The following is a 14,494-nucleotide window of genomic DNA, read 5'->3' as shown; positions in this document are numbered from 1 at the left end:
GGCCCTGGAAGTGAGGGCTGGGACGCCGGGTGTGGGGCGCACATCCTGGGATGCTGCAGAGTTCAGCAGCACCAACAGTAACAGAGTTAAAGTGGCTAGAACATCAGTGGAGAACGGGCCGCAGTCCCTCTGTTATGAGACAGAGGCTGAGATTCGGCCACTGCTGCTCTGACTCTCAGAAGAGGCACAGCAGACCCCAGGGAAAGCCGCCAGAGAACAAAAGCCTGGAAATACCGGCTCACAGTGTGCCCATCCACATCCCCCCTTGCAGGGGACACGGAGACTCTACCCAAACAGGGTTGCCTGAGTATCCGCGTGGCAGGCTCCTCCCCCAGAAGGCAGGCTGAAAAATCAAGAAGCCCACATCCCTAAGATCTCTATAAAACAAGGGTGCACCGCCTGGGTCCCAGTCAATAATTTGGGCTCTGGACAACCCCACAACCTCTCCTCATCAGAATGACGAGAAGGAGAAATCCCCCCCAGCAAAGAAAAGACAATGAGTCTGTGGCCTCTGCCACAGAACTAATGGATATGGATGTAACCAAATTATCAGAAATGGAATTCAGAGTAACAATGGTCAAGATGATGTGTAGACTTGAAGAAAGTATTAACGAAAATGTTAATGAGAATATAGAATCTCTAAGGGCGGAAATGAGAGCGAATCTGGCAGAAATTAAAAATTCTATGAGCCAAATGCAGTCAAAACTAGAGGCTCTGACGGCCAGGGTAAATGAGGCAGAGGAACGTATTAGCGAATTGGAGGATGGGTTAGTAGAAGAAAAAGTGAAAACAGAAGCTGGACTTAAGTCTCTTTGGTTTCTGTTTTAAAAGCCTGCTTCGTCTGGCCCTTGGTCTCGCTGGCATGTAGCTTCGCTTAAATAATTTAATAACTATGAAGAGTTTTTTTACAACTTCATATTAAATCATCGTTTGGGGAAATGATGCCCCATTCCATTAAATCCCGAAAAATTTACTTTTACAGTTAAAGTCCCTGATGGTGGTTGGTATTGATGTCTGTAAGCATGAATTCAGCAAGGGAATGGTGGTGGTTGGATTTGTGGCCAGTATTAATCCCGGAATCACCAGGTAATTTTACAGTTACCCCAACATATTCTCTAATTATTGTTTGTGGCTTAACTAAAAATCATACAGCAGGAAACAGTTTGTATTCTTCACTAATTTTAAAAATATAAACACTTTAATCATAAATTATACTTATAGATAAAAATGTGATTGATAATATTAAGACAATATGTAGCCTTATGAAGAAACTATATTTATGCATACATCAGGACAAGCTGTCCCTCATATTCCTATCATATTCCCAAAATGAGGGATGATGGAAATTCTTACGTATTTGTTTTCTATTCATCTGCACTGTTTTGGGTGCTGTACTCGGAACCGTACATACATTTTGTCAAGCAGCTGGCTTTGGATTCAGATTACTTGGTTTTATATCTGCCATGGTTCTGTTCTGACATCTGGCGATTTAAGCTTAGCGAGCCTCACTTGTAGTCACCTGTCAAATGGGGGTGACAGTGATGCACGTTTCACAGGACACGTATGGGAATTAACGTACGATAAAGTGCTTCACGCACAGCCTCAGCATGCTCAGGACATGCTTGTCGTTAGAACGCTTGCAGACAGTTGATGGAGTTCATGCAGCTGCTGAAAGTATAAGCAGGCTCAGGGCAACGCATTAAATATTGACATAGTATTTGATACATTGTTGTTCCTAGAATTGTTTCACTATTTGCAACGAAGCGATGTGTTTTGAGGTTGTAGGAACAGTTTGTGACGTGTATTCATAGATGTAAGCTATTTGATTTAGTCTTCTAAATTTGTGGTCAGGGATATATTTGGGATGGTGAGAAACAGGAAGAGTAGCGGTGTGACTCCAAATTCCTTCCAGGTTGTATGAGATGCCATGTGTCACTTCGTTCATCAAGCAGATAAAGGACTTCCAGTTTGTGCCACAGTCCTCATCGTGTCATTATTGGTTATAAATCATGTTGAGGCATACTTACCACTAAGCCATGACTTTCATTTTCCAAGTACTTTTATTTAAATAATGGCTTTAGCAAGAGGACTTCTGAAATTGAAATAAGTTCATCATGTTTAGATTTCAAGTGCAAAAGGCTCATTGATAGAACTTGAAGTTTATGCTTGAGAAATGTTTGAATATTTTGAAAATAGATCTGCTAAACTAATGAATTCCTTTGTAATAATAATGTAGTAGCTTCTATTTATTATTGCTTATTTTGTGCCAAGTACTGTGCTAAGTACTTTATATATATTATCTAATTTAGTTTTTACAACCTTATGAGGTTGTAACTACCTCGCCACCTTGTGTATTTCCTTGGTACAGACGAGGAAACCGAGGCTTAGGTTCACATACCACAGTCACATGGCTGGTGATTATGCCAGCCAGGATTTGAACCCAGCTATGTCTGATGCCAACACTATGTTTTAGTTTCTCTTACCAATAAATTTCTTTTGGGGAGGGGAGGTTTTTAATATAATTGTGCTATGGGGCGCCTGGCTGGCTCAGTCATTAAGCATCTGCCTTCGGCTTGGGTCATGAACCCAGGGTCCTGGGATCGAGCCCCGCATAGGGCTCTCTACTCTGTTGGGAAGCCTGCTTCTTCCTCTCCCACTCCCCCTGCTTGTGTTCCCTCTCTCGCTGGCTGTCTCTCTCTGTCAAATAAATAAATAAAAAATCTTAAAAAATATTATATTGTGTTCATACAGTATATACAAAATCATGAGCATTAAGTTTCACTCATAGTGTCTGTTTTTTTTGATGGCAGTATAATGATATACAACATTATATCAGTTTCAGTGTTCAGTGTAATGATTCAGTATTTGTACATATTGCACAATGAACCCCACAGTAGTTAACATCATCACATACATAGTTATGAAATTCATTTTTCTTGTGATGAGGACTTTCAAGATGTAATCTTTTAGCAACTTCAAATATACTATACAATATTATTAACTATACTCACCATGCTGTTCGTTACATCCCCAGGACTTACTTATTTTGTATCAGGCAGTTTGTATCCTTTGCTCTCCTTCACGCAGTGCCCCCACCCCCACCCCCTGCCTCTGGCAACCACACCAGTCTGCTCTCTGTATTTAGGAGCTTTTTTTTTTCTTCTCTTAATTTCACTTATAAGTGAGATCACATTGACTTACTCCAGTTAACATAATATCCTCAGGGTCCATCCATGTCATCACAAATGTCCAGATTTTATTCTTTTGTATGGCTAAATAGTGTTCTCTGTGTGTGTGTGCACACACATGTGCACTCACTCACACAGGCATGTGTCACATCATCTTTATCCATTCTCCCATCGATGGACATTTCGGTGGTTTTCTGTTTGTTCACTTAATCCTAGTGCATGTTTATAGTAGACATTTTGAATTTGAACTTTACTTTTGTGTTTTTCTCACTTTAGGTGGTTTTCTCGCTGTACCCTTCAGAGAACAACGACTGACGTTGCTGACTGCTTAAAAGTTTTCATGACTGGTACTCAAAGTATAGCAGTGGGGGGGGGTGGTGGGCTCCGAGCACCATTCTTTCTGACCCAGAGTCTGTGTGCCTGTAGCAGAGCAGATGGTGGAAGCAGACGCCCCAAGCCTGCCCGAGTCAACTGTCACCCGGTTGGAGATTCCCAGCTCTGTGTCCTGACCCATGCTAACAGATGCTGTAGAATTTACATGTGTCATCTGTGTGTGATAAACAGCCAAGGGGAAGGGGAGTTTGTAGCTGCCGGTGGCCCTGGCAGGCAGTGCAGAGACCAAAGCCATCTATTCCAGAGATACAAGGATTGTGATGGAGTGGTGTGAGGTCTAGAAATAGGAAGGAAGCCTTTGGGGCGGTAATAGGAAGGCTGGAAGATGAAGTGTGACTTAGCAGGAGAAGATGGGGGAAAAGGCAGGCGAGGAGGGTGCCTTCTTCATACGGGATGTGGTGGGAACAGTATCTGGGGCTCCCGTCTCCTCCCCAGCCCTGGTCGGGATATGACTTTGGCACTCCCTTGCAGTGTGGTTTGTACGATTCACTTCCTCTCCTGACGTGCATCTTCCCATCTATAAACTTTGGGGGCAGGGGAGGTTGTAAATATTGTTTCCTAAAAAAGTGAATTTGGTGGTATGTGTTGGTTATGGCCTTACCTATATGATCATCTTCTATTGAACTAAACGGAATTTCCTGGACAACAAACTCTTCTAAAATGATGGCCCAATATATACATGAAATTAAGTATTATATTACTTTGCCCTCACTTCAAAACTTGGTCCTTTTTTTTTTTTAAAGATTTTATTTACTTATTCGACAGAGATAGAGACAGCCAGCGAGAGAGGGAACACAAGCATGGGGAGTGGGAGAGGAGGAAGCAGGCTCATAGCGGAGGAGCCTGATGTGGCTCGATCCCACAACGCCGGGATCACGCCCTGAGCCGAAGGCAGACGCCCAACCACTGTGCCACCCAGGCGCCCCAAAACTTGGTCCTTTTTTGAGGTCGCTATGAAAAGTTTCTGTTGAGTAGGAGTTACTGTCTGGCTCTGCTCTTGGGACAGTTTCTAGGTGGAGTAGGTGGAAATGTTTTCAGAATTCATACTGTCAGTGCAACTTACAATCTGGGTGAGCCCACGGTAAGAGAGCCTTCAGAGGGGCAGCCACCTCCTTTCCTTATGTCTTCATATTGATGCTCGTTGAAGAAGAAAATGACATGAAATGATCCCATCTATCTCTGCTTGAAGAAACTAAATTAGTATTAATTTGGTTTTGGGAATTTGTATGTCTGTTGCATGACTTCATTTATTGCTTAAATATTAACATGTTACTAAAGAGGCATGCTAAGTGAAGAATATGTTATGCCATAGAAACCGTTTTGACTCCTCAAAGAGCAGAGATGCCGAGTGTTCCCTAAAGTTATCCACTTTTATATTATTGCAGTTACAACTCAAGTTGGGAATTAATCCTCTTTGACAGTGAGTGGTCTGTCCTAACAGACTTCTCTAACACAGTGATCTCTATGGGGATGTTACTCTGTGTTGGCATTGGACAAGCCATTCTCTTCTCACCAACCACACATTCTGCAGGAGCGCTCAACAGATGGTACAAACAGAACCATGCTCTGCCCGCACGGATCATCGTCTACCGGGACGGCGTAGGGGATGGCCAGCTGAAAACACTGATCGAATACGAAGTTCCACAGCTGCTGAGCAGTGTGACCGAAGCAAGTTCAAATACCAGGTATTCTGTTGCTGTTCTTTCCCCACACTCGTGATAGCACATTGATTATAGCTATTAACGTTAATAAGGCTGGGTGTCTGCATCGTGTGAGTGCAGCCTGGATGGTTAGATTTCCCCCGGCTTGGAGCGTAGTTGGGATGCTCTTCCGTGAATAGGGTGAGGTGCACCCTGGGGGTGGGGGGCCACCTGGAGGAGGGCTGGTGTTCTCCAGAGCAGCCCACATGGAGATTCGGCAGGAAGCCTGTGGGGCTGCCTGTGGGAGGAGACGCTACATGCATATTGATATGCCTAGAGACTAAACAAGCTGTGGTTTGAAATTCAAGGCCCAAAACAACAGCCAGGGCTAGGGCCCCTCCAGTGCAGGCCCTGGGGTGCGGCTAAGGTCAGTGGGAGGTGCTGAAGGCGGTGGGGGGCGGGGCCGGCTGGGCTGCAGATGGAGATCAGACCACCCTAAATAGCTTGCTCTGTCGCTACCCTTCTAGATTCAGGGGCACGGTACATTTTCCTCAGAACGTCAAGTGGCAGGTGCAAGGAAAATACTAGAACTGACAAATGGGGGAGGATGGTAATCTTAAGTTGGCTTCTTAAAATATTCGGAGAGCATCTTACTCCGAGCAGAGCACCGCATTTGTCTGGCGGGGAACACCATCAGCACCACCGGCAACCGAAGTTGCCGCCTTGAGCCACGGAGGAGCTGAGCCTGGACCCCATCAGGGCCTGTCAGCGAGGAGGGAGAGCATCATGGCTGGGGGGCAGTATCGCCTGCAGCTGCATCCAGACCGCACAGCCGAGATCTCTCCCTCCCACTGAGATCCGGTGACTGCGTCATTCAGAGTTACAAGCATGCAATTTAGGGCTAGCAGGAGAACATTTAGCAGCTGACAGTGCTAAGGAGTTTTCTTGCAATATGACCTCAACTTATGAAAGTTTCAATATTAAAACAATAATATATTTTTTAAATAAAATGCTGAAACTGAAATTTCCCCATAATCTCTGCATCTCAGGGGTTTCTTTGGGAATGATGGCCAGTATTTGGATTTGGCCTGGTCATTCAGCATTTGGTTCATCCATCTATCCTCCCCAGGTGTGTGTCTTGCAGGATTCAGAAGCGATGATTTGAGGAGTAAGAGGAACTTGTGGGTTTCTTTGCTATTCAAAAGTGAGAGGAAGGGTGAAGGTGAAATAGGGGGACTATTGCTAATGGAAAAAGGAACTCTTGTCTCCACGGAAAATTTTGGAAATCTTCCTTTAGAAGTGCTAGTTGAAACTCATTACCTTACTAACCATTTCCCCTTGTCCTCATCAGGTGGTATAAGCCAGCCAGGTGAGTGGACGTGCCACACTTTTACCACAAATAAGAACAATCTCTAATTGTGAAAACTGTGTATCTCGGGAGTTGAGGTTAGGGGTAATTTTGACTTTCTTCATTTTTTGCAGTGTTTTTCTAATGAATGAATTTATCTAGAAATTACCAAAAAAAAAAAAAAAAGACTAGAAAGCTGCAAGTTTGGTTCTGGTTCTCTGCATCTTACCTTTTGCCTTTCTGGTTCCAAGCACCAAACTGTCCGTGATTGTGGTCAGGAAGAAATGCTTGCTGCGATTCTTCATGGAGCTGAACCGGTCGGTGCAGAACCCACCGCTGGGCACCGTGGTGGACTCTGAAGCCACGCGTCCTGAATGGCAAGTGCCCCTCGAAAGCCAGTTTTCAATGAAACGTTCGCTGTGTCTTCCTCACGTGAGGCGTCCTTCCGTCAGCCTTCTTTCTCACCTTCCTGCCGGTTTTCCGCTCAGGTACGACTTCTACTTGATCAGTCAGACGGCCAGCCGGGGAACGGTGACTCCCACCCACTATAATGTCATCTATGACAACAATGGCTTGAAGCCCGACCACATGCAGAGACTTACCTTCAAACTGTGCCACGTGTACTACAATTGGCCGGTGAGTGACACTGTGGGACACTGACACTCAGTGTTCCTGCCCGGGGTTGTCACCCAGCTCACCTTTGTATCCCTACACCCAGCACGGTGCCTGACTTCATGAAGGAGGAGTGAATGAATGCATGCATGAGGGAACGAATGAATGAATGAGTCCTGATTCCACAGAGGGAGAAACCCAGCCTGTCATAGAAACGAAGCAGCAACAACCGTAAACATTATTATTATTACTTAAAACATCACTATTGATCCTTTCCAGCAGACTTTATTCTATGCGTTATGCAAGTCTGGGAGGAAATTGGGGTCTTGTTATTTCCAAGTTGCAGTTGAGGAAGTTGAAACCAACTCAGACACTGTGTCTGATGGGAAAGTAAGGACACGTCTGTTCTGTGTTTCTGAGCATGATGCCTAGGGCTGCTCTCAAAGTCCAAGTCCAAGGTTTGGTCTGAGCCCCTTGGAGCCTCAAATCATGGGAAACTTAGGTTAGCGCTAAGTGGGACGGGCTCCCGGCTCCCAGCTCTGTGGAGCCAGACTGGCCTTCCACCCCAGCTTGCCCAGTGAGTCTGTGCTCCCTGTGACTTGGTAGCCCTTTGTTGGTTGACTTTAGTTGTTGTTTACTCACAAACACATTCCACTGTGATGGAATTAGCAGAGGATAAAACTCAGGAACATGAATTATTTTGACAACAAGTTAACCTCTTAATGGCTGGCAATATGTTTTCTCCTCAGGGCTTAATCAGTATCCCAGCTCCCTGTCAGTACGCGCACAAGCTGACCTTTCTGGTGGCACAGAGCATTCACAAAGAGCCGAGTCTGGAATTAGCCAACTCCCTCTTCTACCTGTGACACCGGGAACCCCGGGCATCCCTGCACGAGCAGTCCAAGGACTAGCTGGATTTTGTACAAACCTGCCTCAAGTGCGAGGCTGTGACCGGGGAAAAGAGATGGAGCTTCTGGAAAAACACCCAGCACAGCTTAATCTGAAATGGTTCAAAAGAAATGTACAGTGTTTTATTTCAAAGAGTTTTATGCTTGCGGTAAATTCTCGTCCTGGTAAATGGAATTAAAATGTACCATCATCTGTAAGCAATTCCACAGAGCTGAATATCCTCTAAGAAAATAAGTGTCTGCAAGATGTTTTTGGTGCTAGGGAAATGGGGTCTAATTCCCACCCTAAATTTTGTTGACGTTTTGTTAAATAATATTGTAGAACATTTTGTAGAGTGCTTCCAATAGTTATTGGAAAATAAAGAAAATTCAGAGCATCGTGTGTGTATTTACTGTTGTTTGGATTTCAGTTGAAGCTACATGCAAACCTCATGATTGGTTTTCAGCACAGACTTACCTGCTAACCCCCCCACCACCACTCTGAGTGACGATTCTAAATCGGGACATACCACTTGCTCTCTTGAAGGTACTTGATTTCTCTTAAAAGCAGGTGCTCTCATTGATGACCTTGCTTCCTGTGGCACTGAGAAAACAGATTCCACAAGAAGAGAGCTGGCCTAGGCCCCTGTCCCCTGCCCGCTCCGCAGGTTAGCTGTGTGCTGAGCCCCAGCCCTGCCCCTGTCATTGTAAATGAACCATGTCTCTGCTCCTGTGGGTACCAAATCCCTCTCCCACTGAGCTGGGAATTCCTCCCTCTCCCTCCTGCGGCAGCCCTTCTTCCCTCATCCTGGGTCATTCCGGCATCCTTAGCCATATGCTGTTAGTCCTCCCATCTTAAAGACGAAAATACTTCCTCCTCCAGTGACCACCCCATTTCTTTGCTCCTCTTTATAGAAAACTTCTCAGAAGAGGCGTTGATGCCTGATCTATCAAGTTCCTTACTCCAGTGAGAATTCACCACAGCCACTACAGCAACATGGCTTTTGTCAGGGTCACCCATGACCTCCGCTTTGCTAAACCAGATTGTCCGTTCTGGGGCCTAACCTTCCTAAGAGATCCCAGCATTTGACCCGGGAGGTCATTTCCTCCATCCGTGGCACCCGAGTGGCCTCTAGGATGACACACTCTCCTGGTTTCTCTTCTACTGTGTCAGTCCTTCAATCTCCCTCCTTCTCCTTTGCTGGCTTCTCATCTTCTCATCCTTTTCACACGAGAATGCCCCAGGAATGAGAACAGGACTCTGTACTTGGAATACTCTTAAGGGGAAGGATCACGTGCAAGGCCACATGCAGGGGCGTGCGGAGGGCCGCAGGTTCTCTCTGAGGTGTGAGATCCCATAGCTGGCCCTGAGAACACTGTTTCCTCTTTGGGAGTTTTTCCCAGGCCTGGTCAAAAGGTGCCCACCATGGGTCAGTTTCAGTAATAGTGGTAATAACCGTTTGTGGGGCTTGAGGGTGGAGGTTAGGACAGTGTGAGAGCAGAGCTGAGCACTTTACATAGACCTTTACTCTCCACAGCAATTGTATCCATCAGGCACTAGAATGACCATTTTACAGGTGATACAACTGAGGACTAAAGATACCATGGGGCTCACCAAAGTTCATAAGATCAATAAATCGTAGAGCTAGAATTCGTCCTCAGGTACGTTTGACTCCAAAGTCTGTGCGGTGAACCATAAGGCTTCTGCCTTAAGAGCAGGGACTATAAGATTGTAAAAATTTCTCCCTGAGTTCTTAGATGAGGAAGTGTCTCATATGATTTCAAGTTGGCGTTGTATACAAGTCTTTGGAGGCAAGGCGCTGTCCCAATCCAGAGGGGTTGTGTTTTTGTTTTGGTGTTGTTTTCTTCTTTCTAAGTGCAGGGATGCTCTAAAGTGTCACCAACCAAGCGGCCTCCTTGTATAAATCAACCTGCAGCATTTGGATTAGCAATACAGAGGCCTGGAGAGCTCCTTCCCCTTTTACCCATGAAGTACTGCCCAAGGCAGTGGTCTGTACCATTTTAGCCCACCAGGGGGCACACAAGAACCATCCTACGGGCAGAGCTTGCCCCTCCCCCCCTTTGCCCTTGTGGTGCCAGAAGTACTCTCCGGGAGGGCAACGTGGGGTTAGAAAAATCTTCATTTGTGCTCTGGTTCTGACACTGCGCTGTGGGATGTGATCATCTCCCCTCTCTGAGACTCAGTTACCCAATCTGTAATAAGAGAAGGGGTTGGTATACATCAGTGGTGCTCAACCTTGGAAACAATAGAATTTTCCACATGTAAAAGCTTTTTTAAAAAATACAAATGTCTAGGCCCACCTCCAGAAATAGTGATTTAGTCAGTCTGACATGAAGCTTGATCATCTGAACATTTTAAATCTCTGCAGGTGATTCTGATAGTTAGCCAGGGTTGAAGACTTGGTCTGGAGCAGTACTAGGTTGAATCCTAGAACCACTGCTTACTAGCTGTATGACCTGGTCAAGTTACTTAACCTCTCTGAGCCTCAGCGTATCAACTTGTAAAGACACCTAACGAAGTCCAAATTGTGGGGGTTTTGTGAGGATTAGAAATACCAAATCCAAAGTATCTGGCTTTAGGGGGGCCTGGGTGGCTCAGTCGGTTGAGCATCTGCCTTCGTTTGGCTCAGGTCGTGATCCCAGTGTTCTGGGATCAAGCCCACATTGGGCTACCCGCTCAGCAGGGAGTCTGCTTCTCCCTCTCCCTCTGCTGCTCCCCCTGCTTGTGCTCTCTCTCTCTCTCTGTCAAATAAATAAATACAATCTTTTTAAAAAATGAAGTATCTGGCTTAATTAAGAACAGCATATTATTATGCCTCATGAGAGGAAAAGAATCATAGAAATACCATAGGATCCAGTAATTCCACTGTTGGGTATTTTCCCAGGGAAAACAAAAACGCTAACTCAAATATATGCACCCCTATGTTTATTGCAGCATTATTAACAATAGCCATGGAAACAACCTAAGTGTCCATCAGTAGATGAGTGGATAAGGAAAATGTGGTGTATATACATAATAGAATATTACAGAGCTATTAAAAAAGATGAGCTCGTGCCCCTTGAGACAACATGGATGGGTTTAGAGGGTATTATGCTAAGTAAAGCTAGTCAGGCTGAGAAAGAAAATACCATATGATTCTCATAAATGGAATTAAAAATAAAAAACAGAATCAGAACTATAAATACAGAGAACAAACTGATGGTTGCTGGACGGGGGCCAAGTGGGTGAAGGGGAGAAGGAGATACTGGCCTCCAGTTATGGAGTGAGTATAAGGAGTACGGTCAATGATATTGTGATAGCGATGTAATGGGACAGATGGTAGCTTTACTTGTGATGGGCACAGCATAATCTATAAACTTGTCAAATCACTATGTTGGACACCTGAAAATAAGGTAACATGGTGTGTCAACTGTACTCAAAAATAAAAAGTATCAAATAACAATTTAGTCAACAAATACTCAGGGGTACATACAATGTGCTAGGAACCGTGTTAGGTTTCGAATTCTTCTCTAATCCAGTTTAAGGGAAAGCTCAATATTTTCTCTAGATATAAGCAGCCTACTCCTTGCTGCTTTATGGAGAAGGTTTTTTGGTTTTGTGGTTTTGGTGAGAAGGAGACTTTAAAGGGAGTATACTTTAAATACACTTCCATGGCATTCAAGAGGTGCACCGCTCTGATCTCCCTTAGCTGGCTGACGGGACCCACCGCAGAGTTGATGACGAGGCACAATCTTCCCCGGCTGCTCCTGGCCGCTGACTGGGCCATTTCTGCCCAGCGTGGGAATCCCCTGTTGGGCAGTCTTTGCTAGAGTATTCCTCTCTGACCAAATCAGGGCTTTCTGAAAACTGCCCAGTAATTTGAGAGGCTCTTCTAACCTTTTAAATATTGGACGTTGAGTTAGCAATTTTCCATGGGACAGTTTACTCTTAAACCTTTGTAACACACTTAAAGATCTCAGACCTGAACTGTCAAGTGCTTTTGAGAACTATTGTCAAATGTTTGAGTTTTGTTGGCCAGAAGAACCTGCACTTTTCGCTTTCAATTCCATCCAGTGTCCACTGGCCAGGAATAACCTAACAGCGCCCCCTAGAAAGATGAGATAAGGACTCACTTCAAAGGCCGAGAGGCCAAGCACAACTGAGGAATTTACGGCTGAGTCAAGTTCCTTCCAATTTATTGAGAAAGTTTTCTTAATCTTTGATGTAAACATTATAAAAATAATAGATGTACATTATGGAATGTTTGGAAGGTACAAAAAAGTATAATGAACATTGTAGAAAAACAATCACGTCGGTACAACTCCTACCCAGAAGTATATACTGTCAACACTTCAATACATACTTCTCATTTAGTGCTTTAACTACACCATATGCTTAGTTTTCCATGCTTATTTTTCACATAAGATATGGCATGAGTATTTTAATATTTTATTAAAACATTTTTACAGCATAAATCTTTTTTAAAAATTTTAATTCCAATATAGTTAACATACAGTGTTATATTAATTTCAGGTGTCCAATGTAGTGATTCAAGAGTTCCATGCATTACTCAGTGCTCATCATGATAAGTGTCCTCTTACTCTCCTTCACCTGTTTCACCCATCCTCCCACCCGCCTCCCTTCTGGGAACCATCTGTTCTCTACAGTTAAGAGTCTGTTTCTTGGGGCACCTGGGTGGCTCAGTCGTTAAGCGCCTGCCTTCAGCTCAGGGTGTGATCCCAGAGTTCTGGGATCAAGCCCTGCATCAGGCTCCCTACTCAGCTGGGAACCTGCTTCTTCCTCTCCCACTCCCCCTGCTTGTGTTCCCTCTCTTGCAGGCTGTCTCTCTCTGTCAAATAAATAAATAAAATCTTTAAAAAAAAAGAGTCTGTTTCTTGGTTTCACTCTTTTCCCCTCATTGTTTGCTCTTTTATTTCTTCAATTTCACATATGAGTGAAATCACACTTGTGATTTCCCTGACTGACTTATTTCGCATAGGATTATACTCTCTAGATCCATCCTTGTTGCTGCAAATGGCAAAATTTCATTCTTTTTTATGGTTGGTTAGTATTCTATCGTATATATACACCATGTCTTCTTTATCCATTCATCTACTGATGGACAGTTGGCTGCCTCCACAGGTTGGCTATCTTAATGCTGCAGTGAACACAAGGGTGCATATATCATTTCGAACTAGTGTTTTCATATTTTTGGGTAAATACCCAGTAGTGCTATTCCTGGACCATAAGGTAGTTCTATGTTTAATATTTTGAGGAACTTCCACACTGCCTTCCACAGTGGCTGCACCAGTTTGCTTTCCCACCAACAGTGCACAAGTGTTCCTTTTTCTCCACATCCTCGCCAACTCTTGTTGTTTCTTGAGTTTTTGATGTTAGCCATTCCGACAGGTGTGAGGTGATATCTCGTGTGGTTTTGATTAGCATTTCCCTGATGATGAGTGGTGTTGAGCATCTCTTCAGGTATTGTTGGCCATCTGGATGTCTTCTTTGCAGAAATGTCTGTTCATGGCTTCTGCCCATTTTTAAATTGGATTATTTGTTTTTTGGGTGTTGAGTTGTGTAGGTTCTTTATAAATTTTGGATATGAACTCTTTATTGGATATGTCATTTGCAAATATGTTCTCCAATTCTATAGGTTGTCTTTTAGTTTTTTTGGTTGTTTCCTACGCTGTGCAGAAGTTTTTATATTGATGTAGTCCCAGGAGTATATTTATTTATTTATTAAAGATTTTATTTATTTATTTGACAGAGAGAGACAGCCAGCGAGAGAGGGAACACAAGCAGAGGGAGTAGGAGAGGAAGAAGCAGGCTCCCAGCGGAGGAGACTCATGTGGGGCTCGATCCCATAACACTGGGATCACGCCCTGAGCCGAAGACAGACGCTTAACCGCTGTGCCACCCAGGCGCCCCCCAGGAGTTTATTTTTGCTTTTGTTTCCCTTGCCTCCAGAGACATATCTAGAAAAATGTTGTTATGGCCAATGTGAGAAAAATTACTGTGTGTGCTCTCTTCTAGGATTTTTATGGTTCCAGTTCTCTCATTTAGGCCCTTTATCCATTTGAGATAATTTTGTGTATGGTATAAGAAAGTAGTCAAGTTCCATTTTCTTGCACATAGCTGTCCAGTTTTGCTAACACCATTTGTTGAAGAGACTATCTTTTCCCAGTGTATTCTTGCCTCCTTTATCAAAGATTATGTAATCATATAATTGTGGGACTGTTTCTGGGCTTTCTGTTTTGTTCCACTGATCTATATGTCTATTTTTGTGCCAGGACCATACTGTTTTGATTACTATAGTGTAAGAATAAATCTTAAGGACTGAGGAGTATTTTCTTTTACTATTGTAACAGTTTACCTGTTCCCCTCTTTATTTTATCTCTAGGCTGTTTCCAATTTCTCTGTTA

General features: G+C 44.0%; 1 protein-coding gene across 1 annotated transcript in view; it reads left to right on the top strand.

The window, feature by feature from the left end:
- The window catches only part of PIWIL4 (piwi like RNA-mediated gene silencing 4), a 46,734-nt gene extending 38,279 nt beyond the window's left edge, over positions 1–8,455 (top strand). The window contains exons 15-20 of the mRNA XM_034666149.1: positions 983–1,086; positions 3,465–3,535; positions 5,113–5,266; positions 6,821–6,946; positions 7,058–7,205; positions 7,931–8,455. Of these exons, the coding sequence (XP_034522040.1) occupies positions 983–1,086; positions 3,465–3,535; positions 5,113–5,266; positions 6,821–6,946; positions 7,058–7,205; positions 7,931–8,047 (720 nt within the window). The 3' untranslated portion in view covers positions 8,048–8,455. The remainder of the gene's footprint in view (positions 1–982; positions 1,087–3,464; positions 3,536–5,112; positions 5,267–6,820; positions 6,947–7,057; positions 7,206–7,930) is intronic.
- The last annotated feature ends 6,039 nt before the right edge of the window (positions 8,456–14,494 follow it).

This window comes from Ailuropoda melanoleuca, chromosome 8 (assembly GCF_002007445.2).
Source record: "Ailuropoda melanoleuca isolate Jingjing chromosome 8, ASM200744v2, whole genome shotgun sequence".
Taxonomy (NCBI): domain Eukaryota; kingdom Metazoa; phylum Chordata; class Mammalia; order Carnivora; family Ursidae; genus Ailuropoda; species Ailuropoda melanoleuca.
The sequence above is the reverse complement of the archived record's forward strand: the minus strand, read 5'-3'. Positions and strand labels throughout refer to the sequence as shown.